Raw genomic sequence first — 27,825 nt, 5'->3', positions numbered from 1 at the left:
AAACCAACATCCCCAAAGGCAGAGGCTTCAACTCTGGCTATGCACTGGAATCACCCCCAAAGCTTTTGAAAGTCCAGTGCCTGGGTCCCACCCCAGACCAATCACATCAGAATCTCTGGAGGTGGAACTCAGAAATGCTACTTTTTTTTTTTTGAGATGGAGTCTCACTCTGTTGCCCAGGCTGGAGTGCAATGGCGCAATCCTGGCTCACTTCACTGCAACCTCAGCCTCCCGGATTCAAGCAATTCTCCTGCCTCAGCCTCCTGAGTAGCTGGGACTACTGGCACTCGCCACCACGCCCAGCTAATTTTTGTATTTTTAGTAGAGACGGGGTTTCACCATATTGGCCAGGCTGGTCTCAAACTCCTGACCTTGTGATCCGCCCACCTCAGCCTCCCAAAGTGCTGGAATTACAGGCGTGAGCCACTGCTCCGGCCACAGAGATGCTACTTTTAAAGCTCCCCTGGTGACCCCAATGTACCGCCAAGGTTGAAACTAGGGTCCTGATGAGCCTATGATTTTACAGTTTGCTCTTGTCCCTTTAGGACGTGGATCACATTTATTTCTCTCACAAAGCCTTCAGTTTCAATCACAGAGAGCTGGATGATCTCTGCTGGATGGATTCTCTCTAAGCAGTAGCACATGCTGAGCAGCGGTGCATGTTCATCTGAAGCCAGGCCATTTCACTCCTGGCCCCTGAGTGTCTCTCATCCTCAACAACTGGCATTTATAACATATCTGTTTATTAAGAGGCACTGTACAAAGAAGTGCAGTGCTCAAGGAATTAGGTGTAAATGGCAGACATACCAGTGACAAGAACAATGTATTAAGAAAGCCGGAAATGTGAAAATCTAGGGTTATAGAAAAAATATATATATTTCGGCCAGGCATGGTGACTCACACCTGTAATCCCAGTACTTTAGAGGCTGAGGCGGGCAGATCACTTGAGCTCAGGAGTTTGAGACCAGCCTGGGCAACACAGCAAAGCCCCATCTCTACAAAAAATACCAAAATTAGTCAGGCATGGTGGTGCATGCCTGTAGTCCCAGTACTCAAGAGGCTGAGGTGGGAGGATTGCTTGAGCCCATCAGGTTGAGTCTGCAGATCGCACCACTGTGCTTCAGCCTGGACAACAGAATGAGACTTTGTCTCAGAAAAAGAAAGAAAGAGAGAGAGAAGGAAGGACTAGAGGGAGGGAGGGAAGAAGGGAGGGAGAAAGAAATATTTGGAACATATTCCCTTTACTAAAGGATTTGACTTCAGCCTTTTAAGTAACATGCTTCCCTTGGATCATGAAGTTTCTATCTACAGGCAATTCTTATTATTCATGGTAGTTATATTTTATAAAGTTGCCACAAAATTAGCAAATACTAAACTGTTGTTCCTAGGAGAAACATAGGGTTAAGTTCTTGTTCATAACATTTTCATCAACTGATCAATACATAGCCTTGTTTTATGTGTGCTTCTACTGAAAGGCACCTTATTGGCCAGGCATAGTAGCTCACGCCTGTAATTCCAGCACTTCGGGAGGACAAGGCAGGGGGATTGCCTGAGCTCAGGAGTTCGCGATCAGCCTGGGCAACATGGTGAAACCCTGTCTCTACTAAAATACAAAAAATTAGCCAGGTGTGGTGGCCTGCGCCTGTAGTCCCAGCTATTTGGGAGGCTGAGGCAAGAGAATTGCTTGAACCTAGGAGGTGGAGGTTGCAGTGAGCAGAGATAGCACCACTTCACTCCAGCCTAGGGGACAGAGCGAGACTCCATCTCAAAAAAAAAAAATTTAGGCCGAGCGCAGTTGCTGACGCCTATAATCCCAGCACTTTGGGAGGCCGAGGAGGGTGGATCATTTGAGGTCAGGAGTTCAAGCCTTTCCAACATGATGAAACTCCGCCTCTACTAAAAAGACAAAAATTAGCCGGACGTGGTGGCAAGCGCCTGTAGTCCCAGCTACTCTACTTAGGAGGCTGAGGCAGGAGAATCGCTTGAACCGGGAGGCAGAGGTTTCAGTGAGCCAAGATCCCGCCACTGCACTCCAGCCTGGGCAACAGAGCAAGACGCTGTCTCAAAAAAAAAAAAAAATTTAAAAACCATTGATTGTTGAAGTAATATTAACAGATGAATCACGTACAGGGTCCCCATCCCCTAGGCATCCTCTTATGCAGTAATAAGGGTCCCTGGGGTTATTTAAATACTTCAAAAACGAAATGGAAACTGTACATCTACCAAGAATGCCTGCTAAGGTGAATTAAGCAATCAAATGTCTCACTGTTGGTTAGAATTAGATCAAAAGGTTAGAAGACACTGGGTAACTAAAATAGATGCTAATCAAAAGTTGAGATTGACAGTTATGTCTTTGGTTAATTGTAAACAGGTAAGAATTATTACCTACAAATAGGTAGAGGCAGCCTTTGAAGAGTAATTTTAGTTTATTTGTTCATTTAGAGGTCTGGTTCATGAAATGTCTGGGGACCACTGACCTATATAAGAGATCTAATTGCACAATGTCCAGGCAGTCTACCCAAGAACTTCTACATAGTTTCCAACTGGGAGACACAGCAAACAAGCTGAAATGTTATTATTAAACCCATGGACACCTGATTCATTGTCATCTATCAGGACACCATCATGTTAAACAAATATATTCCCAGGAAAACCAAACCCATACTGCAGGACAATGGAGGGGTGGGGTTCGTTTTGGTTTGGTTTTGGTTCGTTTTTATCCAATACACTTAATCTGCCTAAGGTCCCCATCCTACCTCAAAATACCTGCATTTCTCTTCAGAAGCAGTCTGTTCAATATGCATCCATTTTCATTTTATTATTTATTTATTGTTGCCTTTTCAACTATTACTGGTCTAGAAATAAGGTCACTGTATGATCTTTTCACTGAAAACTGATTAAATTTAAACACACACACACACACACACACACACACATACACGTCTGGCCTCTAGCCATGTAATGACAGTACCGATGCTAACAGCAGCTGTTCTCTGTGTGCCAGGCTCCACCTAGGCATTTCGCCTGGACTGTCCCACTGCCTGCATTCAACACAATTATTTCTGCTGAGCCTACCATGTGCCAGACACTGTTCTAGGCACAGAGAATACAACAGTGAGTGACACACAGTTCCCTGTTGGTGCTAATTGCTGTGGAGAACATGTAAGCTGGCTTTAAGTCTTTCAGCCTGGAGGAGGCCAAGATGTAACTTTCTTCCAGTGTCCCAAATCTCGGTTCATCTGACACCAGCCGACTTGACCATGCCGCCTAAGTTGGACCCTAACGAGATCAAAGTCGTATACCTGAGTTGCACCGGGGGTGAAGTCAATGCCTCATCTGTGCTGGCCACCAAGATCAGCCCCCCTGCGTCTGTCTCCAAAAAAGGTTGGTGATGACATTGCCAAGCCAACCAGTGACTGGAGGGGTCTGAGGACTACAGTGAAACTGACCATTCAGAACAGAGAGGCCCAGATTGAGGTGGTGCCTTCTGCTTCTGCCCTGATCATCGAAGCCTTCAAGGAACCACCAAGAGATAGAAAGAAACAGGAAAACATTAAACACAGTGGAAATATCACTTTTGATGAGGTCGTCAACGTTGCTCAACAGATGCAGCACCAATCTTTAGCCAGAGAAGTTTTCTGGAACCATTAAAGAGATCCTGGGGACTTCCCAGTCTGTGGGCTGAATCTTGATGGCTGCCACACTCATGACATCAACAATGGTGCAGTGGAATGCCCAGCTAGTTAAGAAGCACAAAGGAAAACATTTCAATAAGGGATCATTTGACAACAAAAACCACAAAAAGAACATGTAAGCCGGAAAAGGGACAGTGAGTACTGTGGCACAGGGTTGCAGGGGTGATTTTAAGTAGGGGGACCAGAAAAGTCACTGAATGTCTAGAAAGACATCTAAGCCTTGCCATGAAGGAGACGAGGGGCCCACTATGGGGATATCTAAGAGAAGAGCATTCCCTCCAGGAGGCAGAAACAGCAGTGCAAAGGCCCTGAGGCAGGGAGGGCCTCCATGTACTGGAAGACCAGCAAGGAGGCCAGCACGACAGAGAGGGATAGCTGAACAAAAAAGCAGGAGGCAGAGGTCAGAGAGGTGAGTGAGGTCAAGCCATGCAGGGTCGATGGGCCTCTGGAAAGGCCCCAGGAAGGGCTCAGGCTTTCAACTGATTCAGATGGGAGCTAGCCCAGGTTTTTGAGAGAGGAGTGACATCAGCTGACAGTGTGTTCAAAGGCTCGCCCTGGAGGCTGGGATGAATAGAGGGATGAGGGCAGACACAAGTAGGTCAGTTAGGACATTACCAAAATAATCAGAGTGGGAGTGACAGGATTGATGGGAAGTGATCAAATTCCAGATGTAGTCTAGAAAACAGGATTTGCTGGCCGGCACGGTGCCTCATGCCTGTAATCCCAACACTTTGGGAAGCTTGAGCCCAAAAGTTTGAGATCAGCCTGGACAACATAGCAAGACCCTGTCTCTACAAAATATTTAAAAATTAGCCGGGCATGGTGGCAGGCACCTCCAGTCCCAGCTACTTAGGAGGTTGAGGTAGGAAGATGGTTTGAGCCTGGGAGGATGAGGCTGCAGTGAGCTATGACTGCACCACTGCACTCCTGCCTGGGCAACAGAGTGAGACCCTATCTCAAAATTAAAAAAAAAAAAAAAAAAACGAAAGAAAACAGGACTTCCTGATGAAAGGATGAGGTTATCATTAACAGATATGGAGAAGGACGGGGGTGAAACAGGATTAGAGGGGAAGGTCAGAAATTTGGTTTTGGATCTGTGCAGTTGACATGTCAAGCACACAACCTGTGCCAAGGTCCAGGTGGTAGGTGAATATGTAAGTCTGGAGCTTGGGAGAGGCCTGGGTCAGAGATAAAGATGAGGGCATCATCACCATGTAGATGTTCTTTAAAGCCATGGGACTAGACAAGGTCTCCAACAGGATGTCCACAGGAGAAAAGTTCTAGGAATAGACTCAGGGCCCTCTCACCCTAAGAAGTCTGGGGAAAGAAGAGCAGCTAGCAAGGGAGAATGAGAAGTGGCCAGCAAGTTTGCTGGGAAAATCAGAAGAGTAGGAGGCCGATTGAAGAAAGTACTTCAAGGAGCAGAAAGTAAGCAAGTGGGTTAAATGTGGATGGTAGGCCAAATAAATCAAGAATTTGAGAACTGACCTCTGGATTGAGCAACACTGAAGTCACTAGGGACTCAGACAAGAACAGTTTTAGTGGTGTGGTGGGAGCAAAAACATGCCCCATGCTAAGTGGTGGACAGGTAGGCTGACTCCTGAGTCCAAGCTTTTAAACGCCATATTTATGCAGCCTTAACATGCAATAGACTTTACCTGTGATTCAGAGTCATATCTTTTTTCAGTTAATACCCTGCTAGTTGTATTGTTGCTCAGGAGCACCACCTGATTCCAAATCTAGAAAGGCTCTGTCCAGCTCATCTTCCCGATCCCAGATGATTGCCCAGATAAATACCACACTGACCTTGTTACATCCTCAGGTGCCACCTTTCCCATTTTCTCTTTTCAAGTTAACACAGCTCAGGGGCTTTTCTGCTTTTTTATGCCAAGGGCTGTATCTTATTCACCTTCATATCCCCAAATACTGAAATACTTGCCATATACTACTACATAGGAGCTCAAAAAGAGTTTTTTAAAGAAATGAATCTTATCATGTACAATTTCTTCAATACCTACAGATCTGTTCTGACCAAAGGGCACCCGGATTCCCACTGTGTGCACCAATAACCATTCCTGTGGAACACTGATCCTGCCCTACCAGACATGTCTTCAGCAGGGCACAGGCTGAAAGAAGAGTCTTCAGGACTCTTCTTTACCTTACTTTGCCCACTGGCGAGCCCCTGGACCCTTGCACTTACTGTACTGGTGCAACTGCCTCTGCCTCTCTCATACTGATATCCTCAGGGTAGGGCTATTTATCTCTACAAAAAAAAAAAATCCTTCACTACCCCATTTTACTGTTAAAATATATGGCAATTAGAAGAAGCCATAGATTTTAACATTAGGGTGGTTTAAAAGAAAAAAAAACTGAACCACTATTAACATGTCCCTTCTAACTTGTTGCAACTGTTCCCAGAAGGAAAAGACAACCAGGCATGGTGGCTCATGCCTGTAATCCCAAGACTTTGGGAAGCTGAGGCAGGAGGACCATTTGAGGCCTGGAGTTGAAGGTTACAGTGAGCTATGATCACGACACTGCCCTCCATCCTGGGTGACAGAGCAGGACTGTGTCTCAAAAAAGAAAAAAGAGAGAGAGAAAACATGGCCATGGGTGACTGAGACACAGAAGCTACAAGCTTCTGAATCAAACTGAGATTTTAACAGACACCTGTGTAGTCCATCCAATGAAAAAGAACAAGGCACAATGACAACTGCATATTGCAAGCTAACTCCGTAACACCCAGCACACCCTCAGCTCCTCCCATCCTAGCATCCCTGGACCTGCAATAACTGCACTTTTCCAAGATTACTCTTCAGCAGACCAGCCACAATGAAGCTGGCTTTACATTATCCTTTTCATTCAACAAATATTTTTTGAGCATCTGCTATGGCAAGGCACTCTTCTGGATACTGGGGATGCAGAAGCAAACAAAACAGACAAAAATCCCTACCCTTATGAAGATGACATAGGGGAAGGGGCAGCAATAAACAACAATTTTTATCAGATGGTGATTAAGTGCTATAAATAAAAATAAAGCAGGGAAGGCAGATGGTAGTGGTGGCAGCAGTTGATGTCACCTTTACGAGAGTAATCAGGAAGAAACTCATTGAGAGACACTTGGGCCAAAGCCAGATGGAGGTAAGGGAGCAAGCCTGTGGATAAATGAGGGGAGAATTTTCCAGGGGGAAGAAAGAGCAAGTATAAAAGGCATCAGGCTGGGCACGGTGGCTCACGCCTATAATCCCAGCACTTTGGGAGGCTGAGGCGGGTGGATCATGAGGTCAGGAGTTCGAGACCAGCCTGCTCAAGATAGTGGAACCCCATCTCTACTAAAAATACAAAAATTAGCCGGGCTTGGTGGTGGGCGCCTGTAATCCCAGCTACTCAGGAGGCTGAGGCAGGAGAATCACTTGAACCCTGGAGGCAGACGTTGCAGTGAGCCAACGTAGCATCACTGCACTCTAGCCTGGGTGACAGATAGAGCAAGACTCTGTCTCAAAAAAAAAAAAAAAAGGCAGCAGGTAGGAATAGGAAAGAACACTAAGAGTTCTGTTTGACAAGAAAGGGACTCAACCTGCGTGGTGCTCAGGGTAAACCCTGCAGTGTCTAGGGGCCAATTTGGGCTCAGAAGACCTCTCTAATGATTAACCAACCATGAAAACCAAACCAGCTCTCAAGGCTACAGTCCTGCAGAATCCTATAGGGGCTGCTGCACTGGATTGCAGGCTGGATCCCAGGACTTCCACTCTAGAATCTCAAGACCCCAACCCACTGAGGGACCCAACCACAATGCCCTTACAGCATGTGGGTCAGACATACAGCATGTGTGCCGCTGATTGGCCTTCCCAATTCCGCAGGGGGTAAGACAGAGTTTGCCCACAGAATAGAACAGCAATTCTCAAAGTATGGTCCACGGACCTGTGGGTGTCCCCAAGAGCCTTTCAGGGAGTCTATAAGGTCAAAACTGTTTTTATAAAACTAAGATATTTTCCTTTCACCCTCATTTTCTCACAAGGTACTGTAGAATTTTCTGGAGGCTACACGTGTGTGATGAGGTCACTGCTCTGATGGCTAATGGAATGTGTGCTATGTTGTGTTTTACTACTCTCTCCATTAATTCACATAAAGTAAAAGTCTTTGAGGTTTTCAATACTTTTTTTTTTTTTTTTTTTTTTTTTGGATATAGGGTCTCGCTCTTTCACCCAAGCTGGAGTGCAGTGGCACAATCACACCTCACTGGCCTCCACTCCCAGGCTCAAGGTTTCCTTCCACCTCAGTCTCTGGAGTAGCTGGGACTGCAGGCACATGTCCCCACGCTGGTAATTTTTTTTATTTTTTTGTACAGACGAGGGTCTCGCCATGTTGGCCAGGCTGGTCTGCAACTCCTGGGCTCAAGTGATCCACCGCCTTGGCCTCCCAAAGTGCTGGGATTACAGGAGTGAGCTACCATGCCGGGCTTCTTTGATAATTTTTTGTAACGTAAAGGAGTCCTGAGACCAAAAGGTAGGACGACCGATGGAATAAAGGACTCTCATAAAGACAGATTCTAAAGGAGAGAGATCTTATCCAGACTCACTCGTCATAATTACCAGTTGGTAATAGGTTTTGCAGAAGTGAAAGGCAATGTGCTTTCTTGTGAGGAGATGGACTCCTGCCTTGTCTAACAAGCATGAAGCGGCCACACCGCAACAGAGTTTGAAACCATGCCTGGTGCAGACTCCCCTCTCCAGCTGCCGCGCCTCCTGCCTTGGTAGAGGGCCGTCCGCAGCCCCGCGACGCCTTAGAGAGGCGAACACCGTGCGTCTTCCCAGCCCGGAGCTCCAGGATCGGCTCTATTTGGCCGTCCTCTGCTTTGCTGCAGTTGGGATGAGGAATAAAATTGCAAATGGCCAGGGGTGGAGGCAGACCGGGGAGCTGCGCAGGTGTCATCAAAGGTGGGCCTCTAAATTCCAGCCCCCACTCCCTCAACCCATCCCCACCCCCCCACCCCCGCGTCGCGGGCGCACCAGAAGGATAAGCCTGGCATGGCCCTCTCCAGAGCCAGCGACGCACAGATATCAAACCCACCGGAACAAATGCGCGAAATTCAACCTATGCCGCACTCAGAAGAGAGGGACTCGAGAACCACAGAAAATTCTGAGTGTAGGAAAACTGATCAGAGAAGGAAATATTCATCTCGAAAGAGGTCCAGCCTCGGAGACGCAAGACCTGTCCGCTATAGAGCTGTGTTGACTCGGGCAGGTCACTGAGCCTCCCTTGCCTGGGTTTCCCTCACCCACAAAACGTTGATGCGAACATCTAAAGCGCCCGGCTGGACACGCAAGGCTCGGACAGTGGTCACTCCGCGAACGCACTCTGTGACCTGGAGCACACAGGTCCCCCGCTGTCAGTTTCCCAGATCGGTAAAAACAAGGGAAATGGCTTCAACTCCCTGAAGTCCCTTCTAACTCAGGCACTGAACATGTGAAGGTTAAGCCAAGCAGCTTCAGGGCGCTGTTAATATTTTGATAAGAGCAGGTGAAATTAAACTCTTAAGGAAGAGAGGGAAGAAGAAACTTCAAATAAATGCGCCCAAGTTCCTGCTCCGCTACGCCCTGGCGGATTCGTCCCCCGAAAGCTCGCGAAAATGGCTGGCGAGACCCCAGAGGCCCTCCCGGACGCCCTTGGGCTGGCGGAGGGCAAAGGCCAGGGCACTGAGTCCCTTGGAGCCTGCGGGCTGTGCCCCCGCGGGAAAGGGGAACCCGAAGGCACGGAGAGGAGAGCGAGCAAGGAGCGCCGCGGTGCTAGGTGAAAGCCCAGCCGCGGAAGTCGGCTCGGGGTCCGAAAGCGCTGCTTCGCGGGGTTCGGAGGGAAACCATCCCAAGGAGGTGCAGAGAGGCCAGCTCTCCAGCACCCGACGCGCGCCTTACTTGGGGATTGAGCTCGCAGTTGGCGGTGCCGGGCGCCCCGCGCCGTGAAGCTGCGCCCGTGGGCAGGAGGCAGAGGGTCTGCAGCAGGAACCAGCTCCAGGGACTCATCCTCCTCAAGGCGGCTCCGAGGCCCGGAACGCGGAGGGAAGGAGTAGGGCAGAGGTGGCCGCCCGCCCTGGCTAGCCGGGGCCGCGGGGCCGCCTCCGGGCGGGGCTGGGGTGAGCCCGGCAGCAGCGGCCACGTTGGGCCGGGCCCCGACCTCCCTCCCCCCACCCCACCCCCGCAGGTCAGCCCCGCGCCTAGGCGGCAGCGGAGTCCCGAACCGCGTTTCTCCCGCCCAAACCCTGCCGGGGCCGCCGCCCACCTCGTGTGACCGCAAGAGGGGTAAAGTGAAGTTCCAGCGCTGTCCTAAATTCAACCTAAAATCGCATTGGTTCCTGCGTTTACGTCTGTGCTTATGCTGCCGATTGTGAGGGGAGGGTGCCTCTTGATTGAAAGAGGCAGACAAAATAAACAAATAAAAGGCTATCTATAAAGGAAAGTTCATTTAAACAAAGGAAATCTCACGGAAGTTTTGAATGTAAAAGAGAGAGGGGAATGGTCAGTGTGTGCATCCACTGAAAATCCAGGACCACAAAAGCTGGCACTCCATTAAGAGCCTTCTTAATGGATTTTTAGGAATAATATTAAGGATGTTAACACCGAACTCAGAGGATTGCCGCAAGGATTAAAAGAGGAAATTTATGAGAAACACCTTGATTGGCACACATAGCAAGCCTGCAAACTGCAGTCGCTCCCTTTCGGCTCCAAAACCCCACTGAGGATTTTTCACAGCATTGGTCCATCAGGAAGAAAAAAAAATTATGAAAGCAAGTAGCTGTGCCCCGCCTGCCGCACCTCCTACCCATGCCTGAGCGCACTTTACCACCACCTTTTAAAGTCCAGACGTCTGCGCGATTAACTTCGGAGTGGTATTAGCAGGAGCATTTGTCGCAGTGGTCTTTAATTGCTTTAAGTCGCTGTCCAGTTTGAGAATCTGATAACTGGACGATCTCCCAGGGAAAAAGAAAAAGGGGGGGGCAGATTTGCATACAATGCGGGGAGAGGTTTTCTGAAGCCCGTTTCCAACTTTCCCATAAAAACCCCTGGCTTTGAAGAGCCAAGTCTTTCGAGATTTAACTCCACCAACATTTAGAGTTCAGATGTTTTTGTAAAATCGCTTTTTTCTAAGTTTGAGTGGGGATTTGCTTTCTGGAATTGACTGTCTCCTGTCTTCAGATGACTGCCCCTTGTCAGCCCGGTGGCAGTCGTTAATCTCCGGGCCAACCCAGGACGATGCTTTTTGGCGTTTTCAGGCACCAGCGCTGCCACCTGCTGGCAAAAACTTTCTCTTTCGGTTGTCAGGGGGAAAAGCAAAAAGCATCAAGAACGTAAGTTGCCCTGAGCTAAGATCGAACCACTGCACTCCAGCCTGGGCTACAAAGTGAGACCCTATCTCTTATTTTAAAAAAAAACAAAAACAAACAAACAAACAAAACTCGAAAGGATGTAATTACCTATTATTTCATGTTATCTCTCCCACTCCAAATGAATCAATCCGTGTGGCCACAGAGAAGCCCGCCCAGCTTCTCTCTGAGCTGGGCTTCTCTCTGGCCACACAAAACATGGCTGAATTTGTTCATTTTCTCCTGTTGTTTGTCTCTCTTTTATTTCGTTGGTTTCTGCTCTTATCTTTGTTATTTCCTTCTGTTTGTTTACTTTTGGGTTTACTTTGCTTTTTTTCTGGATTCTTAAGGTGGTACCTTAAGTCATTGACCTTAAGCCTTCTTGCTTTTGTAATATAAGCATTTAAAGTTATAAATTTCCCTATAAGCACTGCTTTAGCTACATCACCCAAATTTTGAAAAACTGTATTTCATTATCTTTCATTATCTACTTTCCCTGGTGATTTTCTTCTTTGCCCGTGGATTATTTAGAAGTAGGTTGATTGATTTCCAAATTATGGAATTGTCCTAAATATTAGGTTGGTGCAAAAGTAATTGTGGTTTTTGCAATATCAATAGATTTATAATCCAATTCCGTCGTAATCAGAAAACATACTCTGTATGATTTTGATTATTTTGAATTTATTGGGACTTGTTTTATGGCTCAGCATATGGTCAGATACTGAGTATGAAATATCATATCCATATCCAAAGTACCTAGATAATTTTGTTTGATTCTGACAGTTTTTAAATGAAGTGTTTTTTTTTTGTTGTTGTTGTTGCTTTGTTTCGTTTTGTTTTTTCTCTTAGCCGGACCCATCATCAAGTAGGATTTATTCTGTAAGACACTCAGTGTCCGAACATTCTGTAGAATCACATCTACTCTACTTACATGTTTCCACAGACATTCCTAAGTCCACTATCATCCCACAGTGCTGACCCAGACCTGGTGACAGGCTGACATGGCCTGGTCCTCACTTGCCTTATACAGACATCTGGGTTGCAGGCCTTTCTGCCTTTCCCTTCCTGGTTAGGAAGGAGATGTTAAATGTACCCATGTCCTCCTCTCTGCTTATCTGCCGAGTTTCTGTATCAAGTTTAGTTCCTTAACTTCAGCTTTGTTACTGGATCATACCTCTGGCTGCCCATTGCCAGAGCCCTGAATTGCTTCTGAACCTTCCCCTGGTCCTTTCTCTTTCCCCTTTCATGTATGGTTGATATCCTTGGCAACCCTCCCATATTAGTCCATTTTGTGCTGCTATAGAAGAATACCACAGACTGGGTCATTTATAAAGAACAGAAATGTATTTCCTTACAGTTCTGGAGGCTGGAAAATCTGAGATCAAGGTGCCTAGCATCTGGCAAGGGCCTCCTTACTGCATCATCCCACTGTGGAAGGTGAGAGCACAAGAGAGTGAGAAAGAGAGAAAAATCGAGATTGAGAGCTAAAGTCATCCTCAAGCCATTCATGGGGTCATGAGGGTAAAGCCCTCCCATGATGTCCCAGCTCCCAACACTGTTGCATTAGGGATTAAGTTTCCAACACATGCTTTTGGAGGACACCTTCAAAGTATAGCATCCACTTAGGTCCACCTACTCTTAAGTGCTTCTTTTGTGTCCCTAGTAATGACTTTCTGAATTTACACAAACCTGTGAGGCTTGTCCCCTTCATAGCAGTACCTGAGAAAATTAGACTGCTGATACCTTTTTGCTCTTTCCCCAAAATCAGATTTACCCTCAAAAATAAAGTTTTCAGAGTATGCAGAGGATTTGCTATGGCTTCAGCAACACTCTGTGCCTTCACCCTGCCTTTTTCTACCTGGCTTGGCTGACCTGCAGTCATCCACAGATTTCCAGAGGTGATCGGGACATCAGAGGTGTGGTGGCAGGTCCCCTTGATTCTGCCTCCTGATATTCACACTTATGTTTCATACCCTGTCCTTTATTGTAACCAGAACCTGAGACTTGCTTCTAACAATGAAATACGGCAAAGGTCATGGGCAGTGCTGTGATTACTTGTACATGACTACATAAGCATGTACTGCTAGTCTTGCTAAAGTCTCTCTCTCCATTGCTATCTTTCCCAGCCTCCAGAACTGTAAGGAAATGCATTCCGTTACTTATAAACGACCCAGTCTGTGCTATTCTTCTATAGCAGCACAAAATGGACTAATATGGGAGAGTTGCCAAGAATATCAACCATACATGAAAGGGAAAAGAGAAAGGACCAGGGGAAGGTTCAGAAGCAGTGAAAATCTCTCTCTCCATTGCTAAGCAAGTTGCCATGAGACCTACAGAATTCATGAAGACATGAATTCTGCCAACAACCTAAGAGAGCTCAGGAGCAGATCCCTCTCCAGTTGAGCCTCCAGTGAAAATCCAGTCCTAGCCAACAACACCCTGACTGTAGCCTTGTGAGACCCTAAGCAGAGGACTCAATTAAGCTCTGTCTACACTCCTGATCCAAAGCAACTGGGAAAATAAATGTGTGCTGTTTTAAGCCACCAGGTTTGTGGTAATTTGTTGCAGCAGCAATAGATAACTAATACACCAGGGGAAGTGGGATGCTAAGCACATTCCCAGGAGTTCCAGCGTGGTGCTCAACCAGCAGGCTGTGTCTGTCCTCAAGGTGAGCAGTTGAAGACCTAAGTTGATGGAGGTGTGGAAACACCTACTCCCTCCACTGCCAGGTGTGCAGGCTCCGTGCATTCTTGGAAAGGGGCTGAATGTTGCCACACTCCCTCGCCCACCCAGTGTTGGCACAAGAATTTCTAAGTAGGAAAGAGTGGCAAGTATGCCAAAGCTGCATTTGCTTTGCAGCACACTGCTTGTACCAGATTGTGAAAAACAGAAAACATCCCTGGACAGCTGGGAACTGGTCTGGTTTTATCAGTCAGGCCTTGGTGTTGCTACAAGCTGGCCTGGGACCCACAGCTAAGCCATGGTGTTCTCCTGTTGAACATAAACAACTTCACAGAGCAGCAACATCAGACAAGGCCACTCTGTGATGAATGAAGATGAAAGCAAAACCCCTCCATAATCACATCTCAACACAGACAAAACATGACAAGTCACAAGAAAGGGTGTCCAGTCATCCACCTCTTCTGACTAAGGAGTGATGGCTGCTCCTTTACCAAGGCCAGTTTTCACCTCCATTCATTTCTCCTACCTCATAGATGAGATACGTTAAGATTCTATTTGCGGATAAACTAAGATCCCCCAAAATTCATACATTAATCCCCTAACCCCTAGTGCTTCAGAATGTGACTGTATTTGAAGATAAAGTCTTTAAATCGATGATTAAGTTAAAATTAGGCTGTAAGGATGGGCCCTAATCCAATCTGACTGGTGTCCTTATAAAAAGAGGAAATTTGTGCCAGGTGTGGTGGCTCATACCTGTAATCATAGCACTCTGGGAGGCCAAGGCAGAAAGATGGCTTGAGCCCAGGAGTTTGAGATCAGCTTGGGCAACAAAGGGAGACACTGTCTCTACAAAAAAAAAAAAAAAAAAATTAGCCTGGCATGGTAGTGCATGAATGAGGTCCCAGCTACTCAGGAGGCTGAGGCTGGAGGATCCCTTGTGCCTGGGAGATCAAGACTGGAGTGAACCATGGTCTCCACTGTACTTCAGCCTGTGCAGCAGAGTGAGGCCCTGTCTCAAAAAAAAAAAAAAGAAGAGAACAGCACGGACTGCACACACAGAGGGGCAACCATGTGAGTAACACAGAAAGAAGGCAGTCATCTGCAAGCCAAGGAGCGAGGCCTGGGAGAAAAGACCTGCCAACACTTTGATCTCAGACTTGCAGCATCCAGAACTGTAAGAAAATAAACTTCTGGGCTGGGCACGGTGGCTCACACCTGTAATCCCAGCACTTTGGGAGCCCAAGGCAGGCAGATCACCTGAGGTCAGGAGTTGGAGACCAGCCTGGCCAAAATGGTGAAACCCCATCTCTACTAAAAATACAAAAATTAGCCAGGTGTGGTGGCATGCACCTATAATCTCAGCTACTCAGGAGGCTGAGGCAGGAGAATCACTTGAACCCGGCAGGCAGAGGTTATAGTGAGCCGAGATTGCACCACTGCACTCCAGCCTGGGCAACAGAGCAAAGCTCTGTCTCAAAAAAAGAAAAGAAATGTCTGTGTTTAAGCCACCCAGTCTGGGGTATTTTTATGGCATCCCAAGCTGACTAATACTTGATACTTGAAAGCCCCACTTCCTTGAACTCTCCCCCAAATCACCTGACAAGTCCAAATCCTATAACAAGCCCTCCTAACACCTTCTTCCTGATATGCCCTACAATTCCCCAAAATATGAGAAAATTTGGACACACAAAAGACACACATCAAGAGAATTCTCCCTCATCGCAAAGAGCAATAAATCCAACTAATGCAATTTCAAGTGTGTCCCTGGTGGTCTATGGCTGAAGGGCATTGATCATTGTATGTCTACTTAGAGTGACATTGGCCAGCCCCCATGCCATCCTTGTGCTTCCACTGGTCTCCTGCCCCTCCCCGCCCTGCATATGTGTCACATGGTGACACTATGCTAGGTGAATGCTCACTTGCTCCTAGAAGCCGGGTGCAATGCTGGTGCCTGTACAAAGGAGTCCTGACAGAAAGAGCTTCATAATATGTCGAGATGAACTGGGGCCTCCCAGGAGGGCACAGGAAAAACAATGGGTGGTCACTGTTCAGCTAGCTTCAGGTTTTTGCCTCGCTATTTGGGAGACACCAGCAGAAGGAAAGAGCTGAATTGCTGGACATTGGAAGAAAAAGGGTTTTTTTTACCAGAGAGGGGCAGAAGGGTGAAGAAGCTAGAGGCAAGGAGACTGGAGACACCCATTAAGGGGAAAGACAGCAGAGATGTTGACAAGGGGGTTTTGTGATGCCTTACTGTTGAAAATTTTCAAGAAATTTCCAGTGATATTTAAATTACACACCATTCCTTTAGAGGTGGGTTTTAGATCTCTGACAGTTGGCATATGGTTTCACTGTGGGCACAGAGAAGAGAGAAGGCCTTCCAAAGGGGGCCCAGCCACACACGAGTGACAATGAGCTAAACATTTAGTTTTCACTATGAGTAAACAAGTAAACAAAACTAGGAATTTTTTCTAAAAGTGACCTGAATGATCGGTGAGTTCTTACAAGACAGGGGAATGATTGTTCTATAAAACCTTTAAAAGCTCTAACTTGCAGCCAAGCACGGTGGCTCACGCCTGTAATCCCAGCACTTTGGGAGGCCGAGGTGGGCAGATCACCTGAGGTCAGGAGTTCGAGACCAGCCTGGCCAACATGGCGAAACCCCGTCTCTACTAAAAATACAAAAAAAAAATTAGCCGGGCATGGTGGCACATGCCTGTAATCCCAGCTACTCAGGAGACTGAGGCGGGAGAATTGCTTGAACCCAGGAGGCAGAGGTTGTGGTAAGCCAAGATCATGCCATTGCACTCCAGCCTGGGGTGATGGAGTGAGACTCTGTCCCAAAAAAAAAAAAAAGCTCTAACTTGCTATCCAATGCATATCCTGCATCTTTTCTAGAAACTGCTTCATTCATTTATGCAACACCCTTATCGAATACCTGAACAGTTCAGTGCCAAGTGACGGTTTATACAGATGACTGTGGCTGGGTGCAGTGGCTCCCGCCTATAATCCCAACGCTTTGGGAGGCCGAGGCGGGCAGATCCCCTGAGGTCAGTAGTTCGAGACCAGCCTGGCCAACATGGTGAAACCCCGTCTCCACTAAAATTACAAAAATTGGCAGGGTGTGGTGGCATATGCCTGCAGTCCCAGCTACTCAGGAGGCTGAGGCAGGAGAATTGCTTGAACCCAGGAGGCAGAGGTTTCAGTGAGCCGAGATCACACCACTGTACTCCAGCCTGGGCAACAGAGTGAGACTCTACCTCAAAAAAAAAAAAAAAAAGTGACTGTGACAGGCATGACTCCTGGCCCCACGGAGCTTTCTATCAAGAGCTGTTATTGCTGGTTGCACATTAGAATCACCTGGAGAGCTTTTACAATGACCAAAACCTGGGCCTCACCCTGATTAACTAACTCAGAATTTCTGGGGGGGTGTGGCCCCAGCATCAGCATCCTTAAAGCTGCCCTGGCATTTCTAATATGCAGCCAAGATGGAGAGATAGAAATTTCACAAAAAGGAAATTACAGGATGGTAGTGTGGGTGGTGTGATGAGGGTCCATGACAGCCCATGACCCCACCGTCATTCTAGGGAGAGTTTCTACAGGAATGTCAACTAAACAGAAACCTCAGATCTGAGTAAGAGTTAACCAGAAAGCAGCATTCCAGTGAGAAACAACAGCAGAGACAAAGGCCTTGAGGCATGAGAGAGAGTTCGCTGTGTTCATGGAATTCAGTCATAGATCAAGGCAGGTAAGGGTAAGCCAGAGAGATAGCAGGAGCTGGAAGTGAAGGGCCCCAGAGCTGAGATGAGGAGTTTGGCCCATATCTTGAAGACGTGGCAGAGCCATCAAAGTGTTTTAAGCAGAGGAATTGTGTAATCATACATACACTTTAGAGAGATCACTCAGACAGCAGCACGGAAGGGAAGCTGGAGAAAGTGAAAGAGGAAGTGGTAAGACAGTGAGGGGACATGATAGGGACCTGCACCAGGCTCTGGCAGGGGTCAAAGAGAAGTGCTATCATAAAAGTAAAATCCACCGCACTTGGAGGTTAATTGGATGTAGGGAAGAGGGAGAACAAGAAACTTTCCGGAATTAGCACCCAGAAAGGGCCTCTAGACCACACCCTCTGGCCTCAACTCCACAGCCACAGTGCTGGTGGTGATGGAGGGTGAATACTCATAAGACCCCCAGTTTCATCAGCGTTTCAGTGGTCCTTCAGGCAACAAGAGAAGCAGGGGGAAAGGGAGTCTATCTCTCACTTCCTCCAAGATTAGGAACATCAGCTTCTTCTAGATCCCCCAGACTCTTTTACCCCAGCCTCCCCCTGAAGTCTCTTGAACTCCCACTGTCCTCTAGTCTTGCCTGCCTTTAGTAGAGTATCACCATCTCAGGCAGTTTCCTTTTGTCCTGAGCACTGTGAAAAGGACTTGGGCCCCGGAAGCAGACAGAACTGGAGTCGCATCTTGTCTGTGCCACTTACTAGCTGTGTGATCTTAGGTAAGTCACATAACATCTCTGAACTTTATCTTCTTCATCTGCAAAATGGGAATCAGAATATTTGTCTTGCAGGGATGTTGTAAAGACAATAACTAACGTAATATATAAAGAGCCAAGCAGAATATATAAAAATTGACAAAAGATAATACACATAATGTAGAAAGCTCCTAATTTTTAAAAAAGAGAAAGAAAAAGGGTTATCAGGCTATTTGGGAAATTGGCAGAGATCATAAAAAGACAAAAAAAAAGAGAGGAGTAAGAGGAGAAAGAAAAGGGGGGAAAGAAGAAAATGAGAAAGGAAAGAAGGAGAAATATAACAGTGCATGAAGAAATGAAAAAATACTCACTAGCTAATGAAATAAAAGCAAATTAATGTGGGAGATGGATAACGATGATAGCCTGACAATGTGAATGTGCTTAATAGCACTGAACTGAACACTTAAAAATGATTAAAATGGTAAATTTTATGTTATGTATATTTTACCACAATTTTTTTAAATAAAATAATGTTTAAAAGCAAATTAAAACAGGTACATTTCCACCTCTCAAACTGGCAAAAATAGAAGCATGGCAATATGCAATAGGAAAGTAAAAGCTTTTTGTTTTGTTTCAGTTTTGTTTTTGTTGTTGTTGTTTGAGATCAAGTCTCACTCTGTTGCCCAGACTGGAGTTCAGTGGCGCGATCTCGGCTCACTGCAACCTCCCCCTCCCAGGTTCAAGTGATCTTGTGCCTCAGCCTCCCTGGTAGCTGGGACTACAGGCATGAGCCAATATGCCTGGCTAATTTTTGTATTTTTAGTAGAGATATGGTTTCACCATGTTGGCCAGGCTTGTCTCAAACTCCTGACCTCAGGTGATCCACCCACCTCGGCCTCCCAAAGTGCTGGGATTACAGGCGTGAGCCACCGCACCCAGCTGTGAAAGCTTTTTGTAAGGCAGTTAGCACCTAGAAATTCCAGGAAAGGAATCTGTTCTTGGGAAATATTGACTCAATACACACGCACATACAGACCGCAGTTAGGGAATCAGTGAGCTGGTCACTGAAACATTAAAACAGTGAAACAATCCTTAGAATTTGAAAGTTACAAATGCGGTAGATCTGCAGACTCTAGAATGCGAAGACAGCAAATTAATGACTTATCTGGGGAGGGAGTGAGATGGGTGTGGGGTGGGGGAGGGAAGGAAAGAGGGTCTTTCTGCTTCTACTCTGTACGCTTCTGTATTTCTGATTTTTTTTTTTTTAAAATAACAAGTACAAGCCAGGCACAGTGGCTTACGCCTGTAATCCCAGCACTTTGGGAGGCCGAGGTGGGCAGATCACCTGAGGTCAGGACTTGGAGACCAGGCTGGCCAATATGGCAAAACCCCATCTCTACTAAAAACACAAAAATGAGCCAGACATGGTTTCAGGCGCCTGTAATCCCAGCTACTCAGAAGGCTAGTCAGGAGAATCGCTGGAAGCCAGGAGGCAGAGGTTGCAGTGAGCCGAGATCTCGCCACTGCACTCCAGCCGGGGCCACAGAGCAAGACTCTGCCATCTCAAAAATACATACATACATATGTACATACATACATACATAAAATAACAAGCACATCTTTGATAATCTCTTTAATTTTAATGATTTTTTTTAAACTGGCTACTTCTTGAGCATGTATTATGTGGCCAGTCCAGTTGAGAGTGTCCCTTATACTACAAAACATAACGATCTACTGATTCTTCCTAATGCCTGAAGAACTTCCCACAGCGTGGCTTGTTTGCCATTTTTCATGATCATAAATAATGCTGCAGGGAATAGGGCAGTGAAGAAAATGAATGTTGCAGAAAACCTCAGGATTACCATTCTTGTTAGTCCAACTCGTTCATTAGTAACAGTGGCCTCAAGAGCCGAGCCCCCATGCCTGGCCAGTCTTTCCAAGAGAGGCAACATGCTAACAGCAACCCCTGCCCTGATCTGGCTGGCTGACTGCCGTGACCTCCACTTGGCCCCCGAGGCTCTGTCGGAATACTGTCCTGGCATCTGGCAACTGGTCATTTTATGACCTGGGTAAAGGAAGCGTGGGGTGTTCTTTCCTTCTTCCTTCTTCCTTGCCAGAGATCTGTTGTTTCCTGGGTAGGAAGTTCCTTTTGCCACATGAGTGGCAATCAATATGGGGCCTGGCCTCACAGACTAATCTTACTGGCCTTAGCTGAGGAAGACTGTCTGCCCAGGTCCCCTCCCCCTGCAGACCATAGGCCGCCGTGGCCATGGGAGGGTCAAAGATCTGCTTTCCTTCTTGCGATGGCCCCTGTAGAACTTCCTCATGGGCCAGAATCCCGGCTTAAAAGGGAGCCTCTCTCCAAAAGTGCATGAACACGCTTATTCCAAGGAAAGGTCTTTCTCTACTAAGAAAAATATGCTTTACAGCCTCCCAGAAATGAGACAGCAATAATATTATTTTTTCCAGTTGGTGCTTGTATACATATATATACTGTTTTATTAAAATACATTTTGGGCTTGAGACTTTATAGTTTTCATAAAATAACTGCCATGAACACGCCAGTCACCCAGTATCTCCACATAACAGGAGCCACCCTGTGTGCAGCCCTTGATCAGGGAAGCTTAGCACAGGGAGCTTAAGTTACTTGGCCAAGATTGTACACCTAGCAGGTGTTGGATTCAAACTCACAAAGTCTACCTTTAGAGTCCAAACTTTCACCCATTTCCCTGTACTGCCACCTCTCACTACCAGCTAGCATTTTCTTTAAGAAGGAGATGTATTACATATATGAGGAAGAGGATATATATATTACTGTATCCTCTTTTATATATAATACATATTATATTATATATAAATACATATATAATTATATATAGATATATAATTATATATAGATATATATTCTATATTCTATATATAATATATATATTCTGTATATTATATATATTCTATATATTCATATATATAAAGAACTCTCTCTATATATATAATATATATTATATTATAATATAAGAAGAAGACAAAAGAGTACAATGAACCCATATATAAATATCACCCGGCTTTTGAAGGATATAGTAACAGCTCCAGGACTAGAATTCCGTGGAACACAGTTTGGGAATCACCGTCCTAGGTCAGTGTAAATGGCTCCTCCAGCATTTGATCAGAACACGGTAAGGGCCATCCAGGTAGTACCCAGGAGAAATCAGACCAGGTGCACAGAGGAAGCAGAGACAGTATATAGGGAGAGCAGAAGGGTCAGGAAAGCAGGCAAGGGAGAAACTCAGAGCTCCCGGGGGCGGCTGGCAGCAGTCTAGTTGCAGCCCTAGGGCATTCTTAGCCTAAGTCCCCTGGTATGGACACTGCAAGGGACTACTCAGGTTCCCCTTCAAGAAAGGACTTGTAGAACCAGCTGGCTAGGAATGTTGCCAGCAGATAGCCTCCAGGTGTCATTCTCTGTAGCACTGCCTTGGCTACAGAGAGCCACCTCGCCCTTACAGTCTCAGCCCATCTCAGCCCATCTGCTTCAGCCCATTAGCTTCAGAGGTCCCCTGCGGTGTTGGGGGTACTGAGGGTGTCATTAAGCCTACATTGTCTAGCTTGACTTCTCCTTCTCCCCAATCCCACTTCCTTCTGCTTCAATAGGAGTGAATTCAAGGGAACTCCTTAATAAATATCCTGCACATTAAACCTGTCTGATTTTGCTTCCAGGGAAACCTAAACTGCCATGCCCTTTTTGCTTAAGGGATCCCAAGTGAGTCTTTGTTCCTTGCAATCTAAAGAGGATAATTAACACAGTCACCCAGCCAGTCACCATATTGGGGCTGGGATCACTTGTACACTGTACTTCCTTTACAGAAAACATACAGACATTGGGACTAGAGAAAGAAAAAACACATGGGAGAGATTTTTAAATTGTATGCAGTATATCAGGGAAAGAGGTCAAAATGTACACACTAAGACCCATACTTAAGAAGAAAGAAAAACGCAGCTTGCTTTTTGTCTGGCAGTGCTTGGGTGCCCACACTGGCAGATGGGTAGTAAGTGAGCCGATTAAAGGAAACTCAGTCTCTTCCTGTTTGAAGCAGTCTGCTAAGGCTTCACTCAGTCTCCCCGCAGAAATGCTTGGTCTTGAGTGATTCCTTCTCTCTCTCCTCCCCAGAGAGGTTCAAGGCTCAGGGGCGTCCTTGCTTCATGGCTGTCAGGAAGAAGAGGTTCTCCTGGCTCTTATCCTCTCCATCCTTGCTGCATCTGCCGCCAAATCCTCTGCTGCTGACATATCCCGGGGCCTGTTTTCTTGGCAGAGTCATGGAGGTCGGGGGCTCTTGATGAGTCAGACTTCCCCTTGACCTTCCTAACCTGGAAAATTCCCCAAGATCTAACTGCTACTTTCCCTAAATTCCTGGCTTGGACGGCCTTCCCTGGGGCCCTCTTCACAGAGCCAGTTCATTCCTGTGTGTTGAAACCAACCAGCCTTGCAAACTTAGCCTCAGGAAGTTTCTATGTTTTCCCGTGGGGCAGTATTATCTTAGCAGCTGGCACCAAAACTCCACTGAGGAAAGGAATTGTCTTTGGGGATTAGCTGCTGGTAGTAGGAAAGGAGGCCCAAAAACCTCCTTTCAGCCAGAACGAAGGAAGCAAGGAACATTGTTCTGCTGTACACTGAACAAGTACACTATTCTACTGCGGAGAAAGAGGAGAGTTGGTATTTCTCAAGGGAAAGAATTAAGAGAAGGAGAGAATCAGAAAGGGTACAGGAGGCAGGGTGCAATGGCTCACGCCTGTAATCCCAACACTTTGGGAGGCCAAGGCAGAAGGATCACTTGAGGCCAGGAGTTAGAGACCAGCCCAGGCAACATAACATGACCTCATCTCTACTAAAAATAAAAATTAAAAAAAATAACTGGGCAGGCGCCTGTAGTTGCAGCTGCTCGGAGGCCGAGAAGGGAGGATCACTTGAGCCAGGGAAGTTGAGACTGCAGTGAGCCGTGATCACACCACTGCACTCCAGCCTGGGTGACAGGGCGAGACCCTTTCTCAAAAATAAATAAATAAATAAAAATTATGTTGGGGGGTAGGTGGAGATAGTGTAAGTTTGGGAATACCTGGGAGAAGCACAGGAGGGTCCCCAGTGGCACAAAGTTGTGTCATTAAAGATATGTCTGTCTCTCCCCATAACCCAAAAACCTCTGATAAAAGTTGTACTGCACATACCAGCCGTATATTGTTCCTCTGAAAAAGGAAATCACGGCCAAGGGCTATCTACATATGGAGGTGCATTAATGTGGAGACACAGAAACTCTAAGAGATGATAAATAACTATAAGAACAGAATATGCCTGAAAATTCAGAAAAATCATGGGGAAGCATCAAAAAGGAGTTGGAATCATTCCCAGCTAGATCTTGGTCAGATTCCAGAGAACATCCGAGTTACACATAAAATTTCAGAAACATCTGTCTTGTGGAGGTGAAAGGAGAGCTTAGATGTGAAAGGGATGATTTCTGAACAATAGACGCCAAGCCACTGATGAAGGGATCCCTCTACAGTGGTGTTTCAACGGCTAGTCACAGCCAATTAGTGGGTAATAAAATCAGACTGGCAGGTCATAATCAGCATTTTTAGTAAAATGATAAAATGGCAAGGAACCATTCAACACCACTAGCCATTAGGGAAATGCAAATTAAAGCCATGATGAGATATCACTCCACACCTATTAGAGTAACTAAAATTAAAACACTGACAATACAAAGTACTGGTGAGAATGCTGGGAAACTGGATCTCTTCTACATTGCTGGTGGAAATGTAAAACAATATGACCACTCTGCAAAATTGTTTGGCATTTTCTTACAGAACTCAGCACACACTTACCAAATGATCCAGTAGTCCCAGCCTCCCAACCCTGGGCATTTATCCCAGAGAAATGAAAACTTCCGTCCACCCCCAAAAATGCACACAGATCTTCATAGCAGCTTTATTTTTAATAGCCCAAATATGAAACAACCAAAATGTCCCTCAACAGGCAGTACACCCATACTATAGGAATACAAAGAAATAAAAGTGTATGAAGTACTCAACAACTTGGATGGATCTTGTTTTTGTCTTTTTAAAAAATATAGAGACAGGGTCCACTATGTAGTGGCTGCCAAGGGTTATGGGTAGGGATGTGTGGGACTATAATAGGGTAACATGAGGGACTCCTTGTATGGTGATGGAATAAATCTGTAACTAGATTGTGATGGTGGTAATACAACTCTGTACAGGTAATAAAAATGCCTATGGCTGGGCCCAGTGGCTCATGCTTATAATCCCAGCACTTTGGGAGGCCAAGGCAGGTGAATCACGTGAGGTCAGGAGTTCGACACCAGCCTGGCCAACATGGTGAAACCCCATCTCTACTTAAAAAAAAAAAAAAAAAGGGCCTGTAATCCCGGCTACTTGGGAGGCTGAGGCAAGAGAATCACTTGAACCCAGGAGGCGGAGGTTGCAGTGAGCCAAGATCATGCCACTGCACTCCACCCTGAGCAACAGAACCAGACTCTGTCTCAAAAAAATAAATAAATAAATAAAAGCCTGAAACTACACATGCTCAAATGAATACATGTAAAAATTGGTGAAATATGGAAATAGTCTATAGATTGGATGAATGTTGATTTCCTGGTTTTGATTTGAATTATTATAGTTATGTGAGATGTTACTACTGAGAAGAGTTGGGAGAAGGATACCAGGGACCTCGGTTTACTATCTTTGCAACTTCCTGTGAATCTATCATTATTTCACATTAAAAAAAAATTAATGAAAAAGAATAGAATAGGACAGAGAAGGTCAGAGTGCTTCATTCAGAGTAAGGGTGAATATTGTTCTAGTGAAACTTTTGTTTCATTTGTGAGTGCTCATGTGAGTACTGGGTAACAATATTAAAGGTACTTAATGTACTTCTTGGGGGTGAGAGTGACCTCTCAGGTCAACAAAAATTTTTAAACCACTGCTCTACAGTATGCTTAGCTGACTCAGAGACCTACAGGAGCCAGGCAGACCATATGAAGAAGCAAAACGGGCCTGGTTCATTAAGATTGGTGTCACTCATCTTTCCCATGTACAGTCAAATCTCTTACTATGGCAGGTTTTATAATGATACAAATATTCTTTACTTTCACAAATAAATGTGCTTTCTTATTTTTCTTGAATCACATGGCACTCTTGTTCCATCTTTCCTCCTCATTTTTTTCACTTTTTTCTTTATTGTGGTAAAATATACATAGCATATAATTTATATTTTTAAGTGTACAGTTCAGTGGCATTAAGTGAATTCACATTCTTGGATGACCATCACAATGATTCGTCTCTAGAGCTTTTTCATCATCTCACACTGAAATTCTGTACCAGTAACAAGAACTCCCCATTCTCCCCTTCCCCCAGCCACTGGTAACCACTGTTCTACTTGCTGTCTCTATGTATTTTCTCCCTATTTTTGAGAGTGAATTAGTTTATCTATTGCTGAGAAACAAATTACTCCAAAACTCAGCAACATAAAACAGAAAGTCACAGTTTCTGAGAGCAGCTTTAGTTGAATAATTTCTAGATCAGGCTCTCTCATGAGGTTGCAATCAACTCCACGGCCAGGACTGCAGTCCTCTGAAAGCTTAGCTGAGGCTAGGGGACCCACTTCCTCACTTACTCATGCAGTTGTTGGCAAGTCTCAGCTGCTCACTGGCTGTTAGCCAGAGGCTTCAGTTCCTCACCACATGGGCCTCTTCACAGGCCTGCTCAAAACTCAGTAAGTGGCTTCCCCCAGAATGAGAAATCCAAGGGAGAGAAGGACAGAGCCAGGCACCAAAATGGAAATTACAGTCTTTTGTAACTTAATCTCAGAAATGCCATACTATCATCTCTGCCATATGCCATCAGTCACACAGGACAACCCCAGTACAATAGAGGAGAGGACTTCACAAGGATGGGAATAGGAGGCACTTGCTGGGGCCATCTTGAAGGCTGGCTCACACAGAGACCAAGGATCAAGAAATATTTCTGGCCAGGCACGGTGGCTCACACGTGTAATCCCAGCACTTTGGGAGGCCGAGGCGGGTGGATCACCTGAGGTCAGGAGTTCGAGACCAGCCTGGTCAACATGGTGAAACCCCATCTCTACTAAAAATATAAAAATTAGCTGGGTGTGCTGGCGCATGCCTGTAGTCTCAGCTACTAGGGAGGCTGAGGCAGGAGAATTGCTTGAACCTGGGAGGCGGAGGTTGCAGTAAGCCAAGAATACACCACCGCACTCCAGCCTGGGTGACAGAGCGAGACTCCATCTCAAAAAAGAAAAAAAAAATTCTGTACTATAAGCAGAACACCAACCCAAATATAATAAGCAGCAATTGACACTTGTTTCCTTGTTTCCATGCTGGAGAGATATTAGGGAATGATAGAAATCCAGTACAGTGAAGAGGACATGCCTCATTTCAAGGGGGCAGCTGTTCACTGTGGTGTTGCCATGAGAAAATACAGACCCAGTGCTACTAGATCTTCAGTACGGAAATCTTCCAATGTTTGGGGGTTGCCTGAAGTTTATGTTAAATTTAGTGTGGCCAGACAAAATACATATGCCAGCTGGATCCAGGCTGGCAGTTTGCAAACTCTGCCGCAGGGTCTAGGCAAGGGCGGTGCAGTGGTGAGGCGCCCAGGCTTTGGAATCAGCCATACTTGGGATTCAAGTCCCAGCAATGCCAATGACCAGCTGTGTGACCTCGACCAAGCCTTAGATACCTATACTATAAAGCAGAGATGTTCAAAATCCTGCTATTTCACACTATTTTGTCGAGGATTAAATAAGATAATACATGTGAAGTCCTTACTGCCAAATCTGGAACACAGTATCTGCTCAGTAATGTAAGTCGCTGTCATCATCGCTATTCTAACAGCAGAGATGGAAAATCAAACAGTAACATTCTCACTCACACTGTGGCCTTTAGCCACCTGGGCTACCTAAGCAACTGCCAAGGTTTACATAGGCACTAATCCACACTGTTCTCCACAGAGCAGAACAATCTCTGCTGAGGCTGAACCTCAAAGGCCCATTTTATTTTCTTCACAATTTTATCTTGGATGAGCCCTTAAGCCCCATGACCTACAAAAACATACAGCATTTTCATGGTATGGAAAATATGAAATTCACATCCTGATTTCTTTGCTTCCCCTGCCTCCTTTGTGTAAGGCTAGCAACTATTTTCAGGCTGGTAAAATTTTCAGGCTGGCAAAACTGGCACTCAGAAGGAGACTGTTTCACAAATGGAATAGTAGCAATAGACGGACCAGGAAGGTCATCTAGGGCAAGCTTTCCTCACTCGTGAGCCTATTCTGGCCCATCTCTATAACAGTCCAAATACTTGGCTATCCTCTTCTCATTGAGGATAGTGTTTTCTGATTGAATGCCTCCAATGACAGGGAACTGATCACTTCCCCCAAAGCAGCTCATTCCATTTCAATTAGGAAGTTAAGCATTTTTTGCTCTGCCTGGAAACGGCCCAGGTTTATGCATTTGTTCAAAGAATATTGACTGAGCACTTACTATATGTCAGGCATTGCCTTAGGTGCTGGAGATACAATGGTGAACGAGACAGATGAGGT

General features: G+C 45.9%; 1 protein-coding gene and 1 pseudogene across 3 annotated transcripts in view; one reads left to right on the top strand and one right to left on the bottom strand.

Annotated features, from left to right (window-relative positions):
* Positions 1-9,887, bottom strand: part of TRABD2A (TraB domain containing 2A) — a 59,787-nt gene extending 49,900 nt beyond the window's left edge. Inside the window, exon 1 of one of the 3 annotated variants that reach the window (XM_016948871.4) lies at positions 9,608-9,887. In XM_016948871.4, coding sequence (XP_016804360.3) covers positions 9,608-9,715 — 108 coding nt within the window. In that variant the 5' untranslated portion in view covers positions 9,716-9,887. The remainder of the gene's footprint in view (positions 1-9,607) is intronic. The other 2 variants (XM_016948873.4, XM_016948872.4) reach the window with 2 other exon arrangements.
* Positions 3,151-5,956, top strand: LOC134807879 (large ribosomal subunit protein uL11-like; annotated as a pseudogene).
* Positions 9,888-27,825: the final 17,938 nt, after the last annotated feature.

The sequence above is a fragment of the Pan troglodytes genome, chromosome 12 (assembly GCF_028858775.2).
Source record: "Pan troglodytes isolate AG18354 chromosome 12, NHGRI_mPanTro3-v2.0_pri, whole genome shotgun sequence".
NCBI lineage: Eukaryota > Metazoa > Chordata > Mammalia > Primates > Hominidae > Pan > Pan troglodytes.
The sequence above is the reverse complement of the archived record's forward strand: the minus strand, read 5'-3'. Positions and strand labels throughout refer to the sequence as shown.